General features: G+C 38.9%; 2 protein-coding genes across 6 annotated transcripts; both read right to left on the minus strand.

The window, feature by feature from the left end:
• Positions 1-5919: 5919 nt before the first annotated feature.
• LOC311088032 (NLR family CARD domain-containing protein 3-like) lies at positions 5920-15054 on the minus strand (the record flags this gene model as incomplete). Of its 5 annotated transcripts, XM_084121660.1 has the most annotated exons (9): positions 14965-15054; positions 13669-13882; positions 11072-13024; positions 10620-10901; positions 10260-10433; positions 8383-8429; positions 8047-8299; positions 7519-7578; positions 5920-6332 (listed from the first exon to the last, which is right to left on the minus strand). In XM_084121660.1, exons 2-9 carry the CDS (start codon positions 13818-13820, stop codon positions 6281-6283), a joined length of 2973 nt encoding a protein of 990 aa, XP_083977786.1. In that variant the 5' UTR covers positions 13821-13882; positions 14965-15054. The 5 variants fall into 5 exon arrangements, with proteins under 5 accessions (XP_083977786.1, XP_083977784.1, XP_083977785.1 ...); XM_084121658.1 differs by lacking the exon at positions 5920-6332 and having other exon boundaries at positions 6365-7578; XM_084121659.1 differs by lacking the exon at positions 5920-6332 and having other exon boundaries at positions 7438-8299; positions 10620-10793.
• Positions 15055-18106: 3052 nt separating this feature from the next.
• Positions 18107-19896, minus strand: LOC311088667 (uncharacterized protein; the record flags this gene model as incomplete). The annotated part of the gene is made up of 7 exons (XM_084122910.1): positions 19597-19896; positions 19417-19508; positions 19172-19276; positions 18882-19075; positions 18617-18781; positions 18234-18478; positions 18107-18147 (listed from the first exon to the last, which is right to left on the minus strand). The coding sequence occupies exons 1-7, from the start codon at positions 19772-19774 to the stop codon at positions 18107-18109; spliced, it is 1020 nt and encodes a 339-aa protein (XP_083979036.1). The 5' UTR covers positions 19775-19896.
• Positions 19897-20199: the final 303 nt, after the last annotated feature.

The following is a 20199-nucleotide window of genomic DNA, read 5'->3' on the forward strand; positions in this document are numbered from 1 at the left end:
ACAGAAAACAAACACGGGAAAAATGCTCAGAAATGTAACAGTACAACAAGACTTCGCAATGACTGAATGTGAAAACCAGGTATTTATGGTGTGAGTGAAACAAGGTGATGAGAAACAGGTGAAAGAGATGAGTGCTGATGAGTCTGGGCAGTGCGTTATGGGAAATGTAGTGTTTGAAGGAGTGATCACAGTCTAGTGTGGAGTGGCCTCTGGTGGCTCTCGAAGGCACTCCAGCTGGTGACCGTTACAATAGCCTAATCCAGGTGTGGATTGGCCGTCTGGCAGAGAGGACATATTTCCGCTGGGCTGACATGCTTTTGGGCCGATACATCTCTTTTATTTTATTTTTTTTCTGACAGACCGGCCCATGAAACACGTACATGTAGATCAGCTGCTCTCATTGGTTCTTTTCTTGATTGACACTGGGCTGGCCCAATTACATCTTTAAACACCTCCCCCTGATGGCTCTGAGCGAGCGTGCAGTGTGTATCTACTACTTACATGAACAAACAATGATCAGCTGTATTTTTACTAGTGTTGTAGTCAAGACCACCTAACCCGAGACCAAGACAAGACCAAGACTTTTAGGGGCTGAGACCAAGTCGAGACCAAGACCGAGGGAGGGCGAGACCGAGTCAAGTCCAAGACCAGCGCCCCACACTACATGACACAATAAAATGTGAAACATGATCAAAAGAGCTTCTCAAATTGATCTGAAAGATCCACATTCCCAAAAAAACACCTAGATATTAAACACTCAAAGCTGAAATAAACTTAACCATCTTTATTCAGTACTCCTGGGTGACTTCTGAAGGATCCAAATTTAAGAATATGTTTAAGATCTGCTGATCTTACTTCCTTACATAACATCACATGAAAAACTAAGGTGAATTACACTGTATTGGGCATTCAAGGTGAACATGATGGCATCAATTTACTGATCAGAAGTCAGCTTTAAGTCAGCTGTCTAAACATTGTAATAGTCAGGGGTTTTGTTAGTCTTTGATCTTCCCACTAAGTGTTGAACTGTGTGTGAAGGTTACATAGTCTTAGCTCTCGTGACCATTTGTTGTTTATATATGTGAATGTTACAAAGTCTTCGTTCTCGTGACCATTTGTTGTTTATACCTTTTGGGGAAGTCTTTAATCTTTCCTACTCAGAGTTGAACTATATGTGAATGTTACAAAGTCTTCGTTCTCGTGACCATGTGTTATTTATACAATTTGGGGGGTACCATCAGCTCAGTTGGGGGTAATTGCCTCTATTGTTTTTAGCAGTAGTCATCCCTAAAGGCTGTGTATAAGTTCAGCACCTTTAGGGACAGCCCACTGAAATGCCTATAAAGAAACCATGTAAAGTTACGTTAGTCAGACAGATCATGTTGGACGTTTCTACAGCCGCGTACAGAGGAGTTCTCAATAAAGAATAACTTCTGTTGAACGCGATCCCGACTGTCTCACTGGTCTCTGCTTCGAACAAAGAAAACTTTACAACACTTCCATCATTTAGTACAGAATGTAAAACAATTATTCATTGTTCATCACTAAAGTCTTCACTTTTCTCCGCCTTTTATAAACAATACATAAAGTTATGTTGTTTTTAAACCAACAACAAACCTTTTTTTTTTTTTCAAAACCACATAGCTAAATGTGTAAAAAAAAAAAAAAGCTGTGCATTGTAATGAACACAGTAATTCTATGTGAAATGTTGATGTTTAGGAACAACTATTGTAAGTAAGAGTCTTTTATAGCTTTTATGTGTAATCAAAGCAACAAAAGGTATTTAATACAAAGAGGTCAGAAAGTCAGTGGCCTAACTGCATGTGATTTATAAAAGTACAAAGTTGATTTAATTGGGAGTAGTTTCATCATATGCCAAACCTTAACAAACTGCAGTGGCAAAACACTCTTCATAAATGTAAGCTCACTGCAATGGATAAACGCATAGATGAGTAGTTGCACAACACCACAAAAACTATAAAAACAGTAAATTATATCCAGCATCTTTTACAGTGTGCAAAAATGCCCAAGATACATATTCAATGGTTGTTTTGAGTTATTACTTACTTCAAAACATCAACTTTAAAGTCAATCTATACAGCAACATCTAAACATTCACCCAGGGTTTTCCGCTGCATTAAAAGTATAGCTGAATATGAATACAGTAAGTCTATGTAAAATGTAGATGCTCAGAAACAATCATCGACAGTAAGAACTAAAGACACAAGTTTCTCTCTTTTACAGATTTAAGTTTGCTTTTGAATGAATGTGTCAGCTTTTATAAGTTTTCAAAGCTACATAAAAATACACAACTGTTTAATTGGGAGCAGTTTCATCATATGCAGTGGCAAAACACTCTTCATAAATTCAAGCTCAAGGCCAAGGATAACCACATAGTTGCACGGTAGTTGCAATAGAGGAGTAGATGGACACCTCAAAAGTTACATCAATAGAAATCAGTTTAAAGTAAAGTTTGGTTGCATTTTAGAAACATGAGAGATTGCAACATTCTGTGACCTAAACGTGCTCGATGAGGTCTCATTATAATGCCTCCTCTACTGAAAACCCTCTCCACTGGTGCAGAGGAGGTAGGGACTGACAGCACCTTCAATGCCAAATTGTGGAGTTGTGGGAATCTAGCATGGTTTTTGGCCCAGAAGACAAGTGCATTGTCAGTATCAGAGTCACAGATGGCATCAAAGTATTTGCTTATCTGTGTTACAATACTTGAATCCTGGACTGAGCCGCGCTTCTTGTGTGCCTTGTAGCGGGACAGAAGGCGAGGGCATTTGGGTGGTGGCGAATCACTGGCTGGATCCACATTCATGGCTTCTGAGGCAGTTTCATGATCATCTTTACTGACCATCATGTTCTCCACCTCTAAGATCAATGTGTCTGAAAAACATAAACACAAACACAATGAGTTAGATTTAAAAGGATATGCACATATCAGAGTTAAATTAAATACTTTTAGGACCTTTTATAAGACACATTTTTTAAATGATCAATTACATTATCTTTTTGTTATTCAAATAAACATAGCAAGTTAATGTAAATGCTGGTTATTTCATTCAGTGCAGAGGTCAGTAATGAAATGATTTTATGAATAGTTACTTATTTAGGTTACAAGGTGCTACTGTACTAAATCTAACCATTGGCCTACTGTTTTTAATAGTACTTGGAACACTCTGTACTTTGATTTCTCTCTACAGGTGAGTATGATGGGCTAGTATAGTATAAAGTGAGTTTGGTTTATGTACAATAGGCATGTTACCAGCCTAAATATAAAGAGTATCAGGTTCAGTTGGCCCAGAGTATTACAAAATATTTTTAATGACAAAAATAAACATGAAAGGAAGACTCTATGAATTCCACTGTAAGACTAGTTAAGGCTTTTATAGGCTACTAATTTAAAACATTTAGGATTCATAGTTTTGCAAATAAGACATTTATTTTCACTGGATTAAAATGCATACTAACCTGTCAGTGTCTTCTTAAGTTCATCTCTGAACTTCTTCACTGATGTTGCATTTCCCCCATTGGTAACATCTAAGTCCACCCAGCTTAAGCCAAACTATGGATCCAGCATGGTAGCAAAAAAGTACACATTATGGTTAAAAGGTTCCTCTTTTCCGCTGTCTTTGCCCACATTTGTTTTTGTAAAGATTCCAGAGAATCTTTTCACCAGAGACTGCTGGAGGGCTCTGACCAATGGCCGGCACTGCATTCGGGTCTCCTCCATCTTGAGGAGGTGTGTATTCAAGTCCAGGACAGTTGGAACCACCATGCTAATGGTAACTGATTTCTCTCCTTCTGTCAGGTCTGTTGCTTCGGAAAATGGAGCAAGAACTGCACTCAGTTCCTTCAGCTGGTTCCACTCACGGACACTAAACACCACATCCCCGTAATCTTTGCTGCACATTTCGTTCAGGGCTTTGTGGTCCAGAGCTGTGAGGGCCTGTACTTGTTTGAATGTACTGTTCCAGCGAGTAGTGTTTGCAGCTGGAACAGTCCTATTAGTGCCAAACATAGCCTTGTTGTGAACCGTGATGTTTTGGCTATGGTGCGGGAAATGGCCCTAACCTCCTTCATGCCGTCATTCACAACTAACTGCAGAGAGTATGCAAAGCAGGAAAGACGTTCACCTGATGACCAGGGTAATTCTGTGTCTTCCACTGAAGTAATGTCCTCCCACAAGTGCTCATCATCTAGATTATCCTCCTCACTCTCACTGTCGTCAGATTGCTGTTGGGGCATGTTTACTTTGAAAGCGCATTTCATATTGGCGGCATTGTCTGTTATGATATAGCTTATTTTCTGACGGATACCATATTCTTCTGTGATCTCCTCAAAGGCAGAAGCAATATGCTCTCCAGTATGTCTGCCTACAAAACGCCTACAGTCCAGCAGTTAGGATTCAAGTGCATAGGAATCCTTTGATTTATAGCACACATGGGCAGTCACTCCCAGGAAGGAGCGTAGCCTGCGATCAGACCAGATGTCAGTTGTTAATGACACAGATGACTGGGTCTCAAGTTTCTTCAAAACAGTTTCCTTGACCTTCCTTACCAACTCTGGTATCCGTCTCTCAGAAATAGTTTTTCTAGAGATTGGTGTGTATTTACTATCCATAATCCCAAGAAAGTGTTTAAAATGTCCATTTTCCACAAGTGACAGAGGCAGACAACACCCAATTATTAAATCTTGAACAATGGCTTCACTGATGTCTTGTTGCCTTGGCGATTGTAGACTGTAGAGCTGCACTTTCTGTGTAAAGAATGATATAGTTGGCTGTGTGACATCTGTCTGTTGCCCTGCCTTGTACTCCAAGAACCTAAAAATTTAGGGAAGAGGAATCAGTAAAATATCATCAGTAAAATATCTTCATATGAATATCAATTACATAAAAAGAACAATCTTAAAAATAAGTAGCAACTTCTTAAATGTATGTAAAATCTGTGTAATGTTACTGCATAAGAACACATGTGTGGATAAACACAATATAAATCAATGGTATTTTGGCCATCACATTTTTCAAATAGGTAAATAAGGAAGTTAAATGATTGATATGGTATGAGCCAGAGAGAGCGTGCTGGTAAAAAGTTTTATATTTGATCTGCAACTGTAAATTGGAACTTAAAAATTAGCTCTCTTAAAGTAATGTGCCATGTGCCATAACCTATTTAATTTAATCATTTCTCATATAAGTTGAGGCGCATTACTCAGTCTCCACTCTCTGCTCATATCTCTAGGTTAGCTCTCTCACCCAAACGAGGGAGCATAACCTCGGCGCGTAGCTTTAATGTCGGGAGCTGTATGCAGCTGAGCTGACATTAGCTAAGGTCGATGTAACTTAACATTAGCTACACAGCTTTATGTGGCCTGTCTCGTGACATCCCACACGATTTGTGTCAACACAGAAAACATTTAATTGGATAGGTTTTTTCGTTTATTTAAAGTGTGGTTTATGTCAGCTGAATGTGCGGAACGCTTTTCAGAGAAGATAAGGTATTTTAGCACAATTCACACCCAATGGTAATTCAGGAAAAAAAAGATATCCGAATGCTCCACATGAAACTATGGTCTTCCGACCTTTAACCATCGTGTCGATTTATTTTGATTAATATGTGCCAGGGAGAGAGAGCAAGACAGCGCTTAGGAGATGGTGAAGCCTGGTTTATACTTTCACCTGGCTCCGAAGAGAGAGAGAGTGCGCACGCACGACCGGGGTTCTCTCTCTGCTCGTTCTTCAGTTGCGCCCTGTCACAAGCGCAGCAGTTCATCTACATTACTCACCGATCAAATAAGACTATGGCGGGACAAAAATTCGCTTTGGAGCAGAAGCATCGATAACGACTCGTTAACGTCGAGGGCATACAATATCGATGGTTCATAAAACTTAGAACCGGTTCTCGAGTGGAACCGGTATCAATTCCCATCCCTATTAATATGTATAGCTAATACTGAGGTTTTAAACCTCTTTGTGTGAGGGGTAAAACATTTTGGTACGAGGCAGATTGCTAACGTTAGCTAGCCAGCTTTGCTAACATCACTTACACATAACGTTAGCTTACCTTTCTTTGTGCTTCCTTTCCAAGTGACGATAAAAGTTTGACGTAGTCCCCACCGTCTCTGAAAGCGAAGCACTGCAGAATTTACAAGAAGCTGTATGCTTTCTTCTGGATGTTGTTTTACAAATATATTCTTTATGATTTTTGTAGCCGAATTTTATTACTGAAGATTTTGCAGACATCTTCTCCCGCTCTAAGACAACCACAGCTCACTTTCTTGGGAGTGCGAGTGAAAGGGGGTGGGGATGGGTGACAGCGTAACTAAAATACATAATTAGCAATGACCAATGAGTCACGTTATTGCTTGGATTTGAATCAGTACGTTTTACATCCAATAAAAGCAAGGATGTTAACAAAAAAATTAGACAACATATATTATGGCAATTTAGTGATATTTCCACAGTTATGGTCTTGACTGGTCTTGAAAAAAAATCCCGAGTCCTCAATGTCCGAGACCGAGACAAGACCGAGTACAAATGCGGCCGAGTCCGAGACGAGACCGAGACCAAAAAGTGGTCTCGAGACCGGTCTTGGTCTACAACACTAATTTTTACTGACAATAAATATTAATAAATACTGTAACAAATGTATTGCTCATTGTTAGTTCATGTTAATTTATACATGAACTAATGTTGATAAAGGAGACCTTATTGTAAAGTGTTACTGTTTTTTCAATGTGTCTGTGTTATATCACGGGCTGGTTAAAGCAGAGATGAAGCAGACACTGCAAACAGAGGAACTAATGAGACTAATTAACTAAACACACCTGAACTCAAACTCTAATCAATATGTAACTATGGTGACAAACCGGCAGGCAAAACTGAGGATGAAAAAAACAATTAACACACTGACAGCAAAACACAAGACTACAAATGGATGAAAACAAACAATACAGTCTTATTGAAATTGAGAACATTATTTTGTTAATAATCACCATTCGTCAACAATAACAGTGAGTCAGCTGGCAGTAATCTTGTTTAGTTTATTATTTATTATAGCCTATGCTGTAGGGTGAACAGTGTATTTTTGGGGACCTGACAAAAATGTGTTTGTGAGGCAGCCTTTGTGTAGGTGATTATGAACAATATACTGAAATGAAATTGAGACATCCACACAACTTTATTTGTTTATTTATTTAACAACGTTTTGTCCATTTCAGACATGGTATGGTTATGCCAATGCAGCTTATAGCTTGTTTTAGGATTCATCACTCTGGAGTATAAAGTTTAATTTTATTAATAAATGAAAATTTTTGAAGTATTTAAAGTATTCAACTCCCACTCTTGCTTACTTATTACATGGCTTTAGTAGTTGTAAGGAGTAGGAGTTGGTATACATATTCAAGTGTGCGTAATAATGGGTGTGAATACTGTGAATAAAAACGATACAATGACTGTAAAACCCAAACACTCTTTCAGATCCCAACAGAACACAACAATAGCGGTACCTGTTAATCTTTTCACAATCATCTTCTTTAAACTCTTTTCTGCATGCTCTTCTCTTTCTCCTTGCAAGGAAAGCAGTGGAATAATTAAAAAGAGCAAGGCGAGAGCCATAGCAGCATTTTTGTCACAGAAACCGTATCATAAAAGGTCTATAAAAGGTCTTTAAAAATATCATGCAAGAGGCTCACTTATAATACTTTAAATTTACATGTGATTTAATTTTAAAGTGTGTCAGTTAGAGTTTGTCTCTTTGTTGAGTAATCTGACACAGAGTCAGTTCAGAATCAAAAACCCTGAATCCAGCATAGAGGGGTTCAGTGAATGTGGTGTTGTATGTGTGTAAGTGTGTGAGTGTGTGTGTGTCAGAGACGCTGTAGAAAGACAGAGTGCCGGCCGGCCAGTCCAGATACACTCCTACTCTATTAGACAGGGGTGAAGGGTCTGATAGGTCAGTCCGCTTTTTATCGTGCCAGACAGTGAACCTGTTATCAGAGCAGTCTAGACTCCAGGATTTGTCATTGTATCCAAACCTGCTGTCACTGCCTCCCTTCCTCATGATTCCCTTATAGGCCACTGCTGCATGACCCCAGCCGCTCCATTCAGCCTCCCAGTAACAGCGTCCAGTCAGACTCTCTCGACACAGAACCCGTTCACCACCATCAAATCTCTCTGGATGATCAGGATACAGCTGTGGCTCCTGAACATGTGTTGCCTTCCTGTTCTCCTCTGACAGAACGATGTAAGTGTTTGCAGTGTTTGGATCCAGTGTGAGATTACAGGCATCTGAAATACAAGGCATCTTTGTCAAAAATAGTTCATAACACTGTTAAAAAAGTGTGAGAGACAAAATGAGAAACAGGGCCTACATTTTCTTAGTCCAGCTGTGATTCTGAAATGGCCTCCAAAGTCCAAACTAGAAAGAGACAAATATGAACCACAAATTATTAATGTTTAATTTAGGGCTGCAACTAACGATTATTTTAATTATCGATTAATCTGACGATTATTTTTTCGATTAATCAATGAATCGGATTTAAAAAAAACATTAATTTCCAACCCTTTATTCAAAAACAGAACTGACAGTGCAAATTCACAGTGGAAAGTGCACAAACAGGTTGCTCCTTGAAACATCCCTGAGCTGTTAAAGTAAAAAAAAACAAAAAAAAAACATACACATGCTTTACATCTGCCAAATATAAAGGCTTTTTTAAATAAAGGCCTTTGTTTAAAGGGACCTGAGCTGTCAGAACAATAAATAATTAAAAAAAAATAAAGAAAAATACAAATCAGAAAACTTAACAGGATTTGTTTGAACATCAGAACTTGTTCTCTACACTACACTCACAGATGCACACACTCACAAACTCTCACTCACAGATGCACACACTCACAAACTCTCACTCACAGATGCACACACTCACAAACTCTCACTCACAGATGCACACACTCACAACCTCTCACTCACAGACGCACACACTCACAAACTTGGTTTTTGGGTTTTTGTCAAAGATGTTATAATCTTTAACAAAATGTTTGACATTATTTGACAAGCACATGCACACAAAAGACAAGTCTCGCGCAGTCGGATAATAGTTAATAATAATAGCAATAATAATAATAATAATGATAACAGAAGATAATATCTCTAGTCTATCCTAATATTAATTATAAATACAATGTATATAAAATATAAATACAATATAAAATAATAAAATAAAAATAAAAACAATAAAAACAAATACAATGGATTGACCACCTGGTATGGTGTGTAAGGTATTTTGCAGCTCATCCTTTCCGAGCATATAGTGAAGTTTCTCTGAGTCATTTAGAGTAAAGAATGAAAAATTCAGTGCTGCAAATTGTGGAAAAAATATTCTCTTTGTAGTGGTACTTGGGACAGACAAGAAAGTGTTTTCATCTTCTGTCTATCTGATTCAGATCACAGTCTGCTAATTCAGTGGTAAGAATTTAATTGTTGGTTTTATTTATATTGTTGTCCATTTATCAAACTTCCATGCCTCTTATATAGTAATTATATATTACTATGTACCAATTTACTAATGCGCAGACACACTCGGTCTCTCTCACGCGCAGACACACTCAGTCTCTCTCGCGCGCAGTGTCGCTTGCGGACTCTCGGACACACTCGGTCTCTCTCGCTTCGCTTTTGTCCAGTCCGGCGCCTCATAGCTCTGCTCCGCTCCGTGCTCAACTCAACTTTTTTTCCTTTATACTCAAAAATCTCTGCGAATTATTGAGTGGCGCAATAGTCGCGCGACACAAAGAATCAATAATGAAATTCGTAATCGATTCTTTTAATAATCGATTTTAAACGATTTAATCGATTCGTTTTTGCAGCCCTAGTTTAATTATTTAGAAAGTGCTCAAGTAATATAGAGAATATGAGATATAACATTAAAAGTCTTTTAAATCTTTTGCTCCACTATATGCTATTTTAAACCACTATTATCTGTTAGAATAAATCTGATCTATAAATATGGATCGTAACTAACGTAAATATTTATCCTGGCCAATATTTGAATCCAAAAGGAAGAATTATAAGCATGGACATGGAGGAATAATGATGAGTGTCCCAGTTTAAAAACTCTTGTCGAAGGCTGTGTTTACACTTGGCATTAACATGCGACCTGTATCCGGATGTTGTCCACATATACATTGAAAAGACAAGTGTAAACGCAGCCACAGACACACTCAAGTCAGTGTGTTACAATGCCCCCCATACTTGAGAATCTTCAGTGAGCAATTTGGATCACTGAGTTTGTCGTTGAGCAGCTGAACTCCTGATTCTCCTGGGTGATTGTAGCTCAGATCCAGCTCTCTCAGGTGTGAGGGGTTTGAACTCAGAGCTGAAGACACATAACCACAGCCTTCCTCTGTCACCATACAGCCTGACAACCTACAGACACACACACACACAGTTAGAACATCTACAGACACACATACACAGACTGATCATCTACAGACACACACATCAACAGACTGATCATCTACAGACACATCAACAGACTAATCATCTACAGACACACACACACAGTCAGATCACATACAAACACATATCAGCATTATGACCACCATAATATACCTCAGTATCTCCAACTGACACGTTGGACTCTTCAGTCCATCAGATAGCAGCTTCACTCCTGAATCCTGCAGGTCATTGTTACTCAGATCCAGCTCTCTCAGGTGTGAGGGGTTTGAACTCAGAGCTGAAGACACATAACCACAGCCTTTTTCTGTCACCATACCGAGAGACAACCTACAGACACACACATCAACAGACTGATCATCTACAGACACATCAACAGACTGATCATCTACAGACACATAACCACAGCCTTCTTCTGTCACCATACAGCCCGACAACCTACAGAGAGGGAAATTAAATCAGAAATTTAGTCAGAATTTTGTTACATTTAAATGTTTAATACTGCAATAAAAACATTTATCTGTTGATGGGTGAACTGAGCAGTTACTTACTTAAGATGTTACTTAAAATGTTTTAACCAGATTCTTCATTGAGAATTAAATGCTTACAGAGCTTTTCTGCAGTTGATCACAGCTGGTATCAGTCTTCTTCTACCCTCATATGATGTGTTGTATTTATTGAGGTCCAGCTCATCCAGCACCTCATCTGACATCTGAAGCATGTAGGCGATTGTTGAGCAGTGAGCAGGAGAGAGTTTCTTCTCTGAGTGTTTGTCTGATTTCAGAAACTCCTGAATCTCTCTGGAAAAAGTCTGATCTTTCACTTCCAGCAGACAGAGGAACAGATTGATGGATCTTTCAGTGGAGAGTTCATGTCCATCTTTGATCTTCTCTTTAATGTACTGTGTGGTTCTCCTGATGCTCTCTGAGCTGTTCTCTGTGTGTGTCAGCAGATCCTGTAAGAGTCTCTGATTGGACTCTAGTGAGACACCCAGCAGGAACCGCAAGAACAGATCCAGGTGTCCATTCTCACTCTCAAGGGCTTTATCTGTTGCATCTCTATGCAGATTATGCATCACATCACAGAACTGCAATGTGTCAACATTTTTTATAACATAGTGATAAAATGCATAGAAACCAGCGAGAAACTCTTGAACACTCAGATGAACAAAGCTGTAGACTTTCCTCTGATGAATCACAGATTCCTCCTTAAAGATCTCAGTGCAAATCCCAGAATACACTGAGGCGTCAGTGACGTCTATCCCGCTCTCTCTCAGGTCCTCCTCATAGAACATCACATTGGCCTTCATCAGCTGTTTGAAAGCCACTTCAGCAAGTTTCACAATCACTTCTTTGTTTGACTGCTGGAGTTTCTCTGGATCTCTCTCTTCATACTTCTGATTCATCATGTTGATCTGAATCAGCAGGAAGTGGATGTACATTTCAGTCAGAGTTTGAGGGATTTCTGCACTCAGATCTTCTTCCAGGAGCTTCTGAAGCACAGTGGAGGAGATCCAGCAGAAGACGGGTATGTGGCACATGATGTGGAGGCTTCTTGCTCTTCTGATGTGAGAGATGATTCTGCTGGCTTGATGCTCGTCACTGATTCTCTTCCTGAAATATTCCTCCTTCTGAGGCTCATTGAATCCCTGAATCTCTGTCAGACGGTGGATGTATTTGGAGGGGATCTGATTGGCTGCTGCTGGTCTGGAGGTGATCCAGATGAGAGCCGAGGGAAGCAGATCTCCTTTCATGAGGCTTGACATCAACACATCCACTGATGAAGTCTCAGTCACATCAGAGACTTTCTGAGCATCTGAAAACATCAGTGTGATTCTGCTTTCATCCAGACCATCAAAGATGAACACAACTTTACACTCCTCATAAATCTTTGAGTCCAGATCTTGAAGCTCAGGATGAAAGTCCAGCAGAAGTCTATGAAGACTGTACTGATGATCTCGGATCAAGTTCAGCTCTCGAAATGGAAGAACAAACATGAAATCTACATCCTGATTGGCTTTTCCCTCGGCCCAGTCCAGAATGAACTTCTGCACAGAGACAGTTTTCCCGATTCCAGCGATGCCTTTAGTGAGAACAGTCTTGATCTGCTCTTTCTCCTCACATCCTGGTTCAGGAGAGGCTTTAAAGATGTCATTGCAGTAGATTGGAGTGTCTTGTGAGTGTTGTGTTCTGACTGTTGTCTCCATCTGTAAAACCTCATGTTCTTCATTCACTCCTTCTCTCTCTCCCTCTATGATGTAGAGCTGTGTGTAGATCCTGTTCAGGAGGGTTTCATTCCCCTGTAGTTTCATTCCCTCAAATAATCTCTCATACTTGTTCTTCGTGCTGGTTTTGTGCTGGTCTTTGACTCTCTGTAGTTCATCATCCAGTATTTGGTCTCCAGTCTCCACCAGCAGGGCTGCTTGTGTGTCATCCATCATGAGGTCCGAGGTCTCTGTTCCATATCTGAAGTCAAGAGGACAATCCATGGACCTGACAGTCTTCACAGACACACTGCTGGGTTCGGGAGACTCAGATTCCTGTCTGCTGCTGATGCTGATGCTGACAAAAACAAAACAAAAAACGCATTGTAAAAAAGTTTGTTGTTGTTGTGGGAAGAAGAATGGCGGGAACTGGCGAACGTTCAACAACTTTTGATAAATGAATAAACAAATACAAAATGAAAATAAAGACGGCAGCCCCTCACGGACAACTGCTGCCACACATAATAAAACAAAACACAACATAAGTCCAGGCTTGGTCCTCTCTCTCTCTTCACTGTCATCGCTCCTCCTTTTATGCTTTCACTCCTCCGTGAGAGAAACAAGACCGGTGCATCGCGCAGGTGTCAATCATTATCAATCACGCCACCGGCCTCACACCGTTCTCTCACGGCCCTCTGCAACATTCTGCTCGCTACAAGCATTTTACACACTTGCGTAGCTTGAATGCACTTCAGATTTACATTTATTCGTGTAAAAAGAAGGTATACAAAAATGATTCGGTGACATAAGTGCTGTAATACGAGTTTAAAAGACTGTTCAGATGAGTACAGGTTAGTATAGAGATTAATGTAATAAATAGTACACAGACTACAGAGAAAACTACTCTTTTTTTATTTTTAATATTATTAAAGAGAGACAGTGCTGCATTAACAGGATTCAGTCAAGTGCTCAGAGAAAAGTCTTTATACACTAGTGTCTTACCTGGGGTCAGAGGTCACAGATCCATCACTGAGTTTAGGAAGAGGATTCTCCATGGATTGATTACTCTTCAGAGACACACAGCTTGATCCAGGATATGGAGAACTCATTTTAGAGGCAGTGCCCTCATCGTCTCTCTTGACATGGAGACTCATTTTAAAGTCACTGTCCTTCAACTCTTACTTCTCAAGTGAGTGTTCAGAAACTGATTGCAGGCCTTTAATTTGGAAACACAGAGTTTTTCTGTAGTACAGTAATGCTTAACCAAAGTTAACATGCTGCAACCAACAGTATATTTGGAAACTGCAGAAACCGCTTTGATATCTCATTATCTTTCTCATAATTTGATAAAGTAAAATTATAGTTAATTCTAGTATAACCAAAGATAGTTGTTTAAAGGGTGTATTTAGAAACCATATCCTCCATACAAACACTTAAGCTGAAATTGTTCTGTTGGGGATCAGTTTTTTTTTATTCCTGCCTTCTTGTGTTTTGGTCATCCTAAACACAATTTATTTTACTTAAATAAACGAAAGAGACTGTGAAGTCACATTTCTGCCCAGACAGACACTGTCACATGCCAAAAAACCACATCATCTGCAGAGAGGAACAGATACTTAATAACAGACAAACACACACATAATGATGGGCGACACACACATAATGATTAAGACATATATTTTTAAGACATTAGATTGTACAGATATTTCACAGAATTTCTGTTTTGTGTTTATGTATTTATTCAGTTTTAATAATCAATCAGTATTTATTAGCATATTCAGCTTGTTGTAATTTTGTTTTAGGTAAAACCACAATTAGAGGCTATAAGGTATACAAGTAGATTTATATTAATGAAAATATATATTAATATGTAGTTCAGATATTAATTAGTTTAAATTAGTTCATTGTGAGTTGTTGATGAGGTATTTTTATTATACTCACTATATTCATATGAATATACCTGACATATGACACATTCTAATTTCTTACAGTTTCTTCAGATTCTAATATTTGCTACAGCAGTGTGTGAATGTAGGATCTGAAAATATTGACAGTTTAAAATATTGTAACACAAATTTGATCAAATATGTAGTTAATTCCAAAAGTAATTTAGCTTTAGTTGTTATTTTGATCAAAGCTGGTCAAAGATCGCTATTGTATGGACATAAGAGTTTAACCAAAAATCAAAATATAATTATCTGGATTTAAAATGTCATGTAAGGAAGAAAAAGAAAACAAGAAAAAAATTGAAGCTCATTTTTATATGACTACATGGTTAAGAATAAGTTTTGGACTTACCAAAATATGCGGCCGTTTAAATATCCAGTTCTAACAGGTTTAAAGCCTTGGCATTGAGAATCTTCCATCCTCTTTTACTTTCACTTCCAGCCATTTGAAAAGCAATCATACTCCATCTAGTGGTGCAGAGCATCATCACATTCTCAAAGCAGTCATGCTTTAAGATGGTTTAGGTGATTCACACACACCGTATGAATTGAAGTTGTATTACTATAAATATTATTTAATAATAGAATCGGGCATTTATATAGCGCTTTCATATGTACTACTGTACACCCAAAGCGCTTTACAATCATGTCAGGGGATCTCTCCTCAACCACCACCAGTGTGCAGCATCCACTTGGATGATGCGACGGCAGCCACAGTACAACGGCGCCAGTGCGCTCACCACACACCGGATATAGGTGGAGAGAGGAGAGAGAGTGATAGAGCCAATTCAATGTAAGGGGATTATTAGGAGGCCATGATTGGTAAGGGCCAATGGTGTGTGGCCATGACACCGGGGTTACACCCCTACTCTTTACGAGAAATGCCATGGGATTTTTAATGACCACAGAGAGCTTTTTGCTGTCGGTTACCAGTATGTCTGTTACCATTATGTGTGTTACTTCTGACCTACCTAGTTAAAACTGTCTAAAATAACAACATGACAGTGAATGTGATTCACCATCACCATGTGCAAAGATTTATTGAAGAAAACCAGTAACCCAGTGTTACACAGAGCAACTGTTCCATTAAAGAGACATGTTCACCAGATCTGACCAGTTATTTTCACTGCTGAAAACTACTGAAGTCATATTGATTCTCACATTAAGCACAGTAAAGTACGAAAAAAGCAATACAAATAAAACCACTGCAAAATTGAGAAAAAATGAATAATGACACTATTAAAAGTTACCATATAATGCCATGATAACCCAAAACAGAACAAGACTTTTTAAAGAAGTGTTACATTTACATTTATGCATTTGGCAGACACTTTCCAAATTACATTGCTTCCAAAATATACATATACTGGAATGGAACAGTAAAAACAAGTAATAAAAACTCGGTGTGTGTTTTAGCGCAATTTTCTCACCTCATGGGATCACAACACTAAGAGATAGTAAATTCTTTCCTGGATTTTTTTTGTGCGTTCCCGAGATTAGACCTTCCTTAACATAATGCCGAAAACCCGAAGTCTCTAGGTGGTCTGGTTGAGGAGTAGATAGAAGTGCAAGATTGGTGCGCACAGACGCACAGAACAGAAATCATGAGTTAACCAGCGCAATTTCCGGGGGAAAATTGCGCTAAAAATAGGTAACACTTTACAAGAAGGTTCATTAGTGAACATTAGTTAACTACCTTAGTTAACATTAACTAAGAATGAAAAATACTTCTAAAGCATTTATTTATCTTAGTTAATAATAATTTCAACATTTACTAATACGTTATTAAAATCAAAGGTTGTATTTGTTAAAGGGACTCTGTGTAGGAATTTCTCCCATCTAGCGGTGAAATTGTATTTTGCATTCAAACGAATTGTGCTCTCCAGCGCCTCGCTTTTTCAAATGCGCGTTGCATCTACGGTAGGCGATATGTACCAAAAAGCTTTGACAGGATGTCTTCTAATAGCACTTCGTCGAGTTTTCCTTCAGGTGAACAGGTTTGTTATTTCAAACAAACTGCAACATGACGCAACGAACAAACGAATGTTACAGTATGAATTACTGACTGTGAAAAACATGAACTATTATAATTAGTAGTTATGCCTTCTTTATTCATTATATTTTCTGAACTACGTGCATTGTTAGATATCATCATCAGATGATTCAACAGTAGGGAGAGGAAGAGGTAGAGGTAGAGGGAGAGGGAGAGGGAGAGGACAGAGAGGCAGTGGATCAGTGGGATCTAGGCGAGGAGGTGGACGACGAGGAAGAGGAGGAGAGCGAGAGTCAATACCACGACGACAAAGATGCCCCGCAGCTACGAGAGACGATCTCGATAGAATTGAAAGTTTCCAAAGGCAGAGAAGAGAAGCGACCGAGGTTTGTATAATTTATGTGTCTAGCAATAGCATTGAATTTTAATTCTCTGTACAATCCTTTACACGTAGCAAAATATTCACAACTTGAGCTAATTGATTGTTTATGAAAAAGATGATTTATAGAAAATGTTACAGAGAACAATGTTTTCTTTTGCACACAAATAAAGTTTTATTTTGTCAACATTGAAACATGAGATCCCTGCAATGCCTCCCATGCAATATACTGCAAAACATGTTGTTTAACCTTGTGACTATATAGGTGTATCTAATACCTACATGTATATCGAATGGACTAACCCTATTTTATTTCCTATTATTTCTTCAGAGACTTCTGCAGAATATGAGTCTTGAGGATCACATACACCTCACAGGTAGAGTGTTGGAGAGGCAGCCGGGTCTGGTCTTTGATATATTGATGGAGCATCAGCAAAGACATGGTGCCCCTACATCTGCGGAGGTTCCGGGGGTACCTTGGTGTACCTGTAGCCACTGCAGAGACATGCCGACGGACAGGGAGCGGAAATGCTGTGGACAAGACCCTGCCCACTGTGTGAGCCTCCTTCCACATTTTACACAATACTGCCTGGATGAGGGATATCTGCGGATACATAGGCAGTACCGGGAGGATCTCACTGCTTTTGGAAATGTAAGGGAGCCCGGTGATGATAATCGTGAATACAGACATGCAGCTTACAGACACTTTATTTTCTGGCAGCATGGTTCATTAGGACAGGGGAACAGGAGAGTCATTCCCAGCTGCTGTGTTTGCAGAATTAGGGAAAATAGGGAAAAATTTCCAGACCCTCAGGGACAATACACCGGCTACATTCCAAATTTTTGTAAATATTATAAATAGTTATATCTATTTATATATTTTGTATTCTTTGAAGTTCTGTTGACTTCAAACTTTGTTGTAAAAAATAAAAGATTTGTAATTGTGCTGTATTTGTTCTACAATAGGGATAGTGAAAAATGTCATGAATTATGTGGGGGAAAAAATTTGATACACAAAATGATTGAAATGGAGTTTGTTTGAAAACACAAATATAGATTTATTTTTATTTACAATGATTTTTTATTATGTATTTACAACTCAAATACCAGCAAAACAACATCTCAATCTGTCTCCAAGTTGGAAACAGCATGGAAGGCTGATCCTGTGAAAGACATGTGCACACAATTCAGTATTACTTTGTGGATAAGTTTATGGGCTAAAATAAGGGCAAGTAGATGTGTCACTTACCCAGACCTCTGCTGACCTGTGTATGTACCAACTCTGATGTCGGTGGTGGCGGTATCGGTGGCACAACACCAAGCTGCCTTGGGTCATCCGCTCTTAGGGACCTCTTTCGCGGCATCCCAATTCCGCTTGTGACTCTCCCTTTCAAGATTCGTGCTTGTAACTCAGGGATGTAATCATATGATTTTTGACACTTTACGGCGTAAAGGCTATATCTCCTTGCATTTTTATTGTACTTCTTCCTATAACTAAAATTAACAAAAGACAATTACTACAAGTCATTTAGTCATTCTGAGAAATAAACTGTCATACTTGTGAATACATAATTTATAATGTGAATATGCAATTATTTGAATAAAACAAATTTTGATGAGAGTTTGACATACACTTGTTGGCCCTCAGCCGTTCTGTATGTTGGCCGTTCACGGTGGAAATTGTAGTCCAGTGCTGCGAGCACAACTCTCGTGTCATACACTCGGGGAGTGAAGGCCTGGCGCTTGCTGGCATACATCAGAATGTGATTCTGAAACGACTCGAGATGTGCTGTCGATCTAGATGAATAAAAAAAAAATTGACACTAAAAACACCCACCCACACATGACTTATGGCACTGTTACATTTCTTTTTAAATGTCATGTCCCCACACTTTACCTGAAGCGCAGATACTTGTGGACATCCTTCTGCCAGCGCTTGTTGAGGACGATCTCCACTAGCGCTTTATGGCTCTTGGAATCTCTCTCAATCCATTCTTTATCCTGAGCGTCTTCAAGGTGGTCGTGTTGGTAGCTTCCCGTTTCCCAGGTGTGATTGTTGCAAACATGATGCAGAACTCCAATCCAAAGTGCCTGAGGAAAGTAAAACAAATAAACATTATCATATCACAGGAATTTGAATCATGGCATTATTATAATTTGTTTTTTTATAACATTCATCCTGCTTACAAGAAACTGCTGAAATGTTTCTGCTGTCTTGCAGCACCACCAGAAATGGTTTACTATATCCCTCAGCCAGTGAAGGAGAAGAGACTGTCCTTTCACCTTTCCTGCCTTATGGTGATTAAACAAAACACAAACGATGGAAGTTATTCCTTGTAAATATTTTGATGGAGATATAACATAAAATTATTCCATCGACATGCAGGAAGGTACAATTCATTATTAATGAAATTAGATGTTTTAGAACTTACGGTTGCTATTTTTTTGCACAGATTTTTTGCACCATGCCACATGTCCAGGCTGTGGTGAATTCTCAGATCCATATATCTGCCTTTGTCTGGGTCTGTGAAGTATGTAATCATTTTATTCCCAAGTGTCTCAATCAACAATTTAATATTTCTATTCAAACATTTTATTATATGACCACTTACTCAAAAGGGCTCCAATCTGGACATGAGCATCCGTGCAGAACTCCACTACCTTTATCTCTTGGGTAAGCTTGTCTACTGTCTGGATAAAACCCTCCTTCTCCATGACATTGGAGTTCCAGTTGGTCTGCCGCTTGTCTATAGTGGCCACGTGGATGATTTCCTTAGAGTCAAGCTCCATGGTTGTGTAGCTACAATATTGGGCAGAATGCCCTGGTGAGTCATTTCTGCCGTCACCTAAAGAAAAGAAAGAAAAAAAAAATTAAAAAAGGTACTTTAAAAATACAATACCTGTATGATAGATGATTGCAGAATTAGTTTAATTGTATAATAACATAAAAATGTATGTAGAACAAGGTCAAATGTAAAAATAAACACACCTAGGAGCACAACATCTTTCCCTTTTAGTCAGCTGATAGCCTCAGACCTCTTCTCTTCCCAGAAATCTTTAATAGGGTCAACATAGTAGGTTTCCTGGATGGTGTAGTATGTGTTAGGGTTTACCATTCGCATGTTCATGAATTTAAATAGGAGAGCAACTTTAGTGTAGTTGTTTCCAGAGAGTAAAATGTTTGTGGAAAGAAGAAAGTCCCCAGCCTGCATGCC

The sequence above is a fragment of the Abramis brama genome (genome assembly GCF_963993115.1).
Source record: "Abramis brama genome assembly, chromosome: 8".
NCBI classification, from domain to species: Eukaryota; Metazoa; Chordata; class Actinopteri; order Cypriniformes; family Leuciscidae; genus Abramis; species Abramis brama.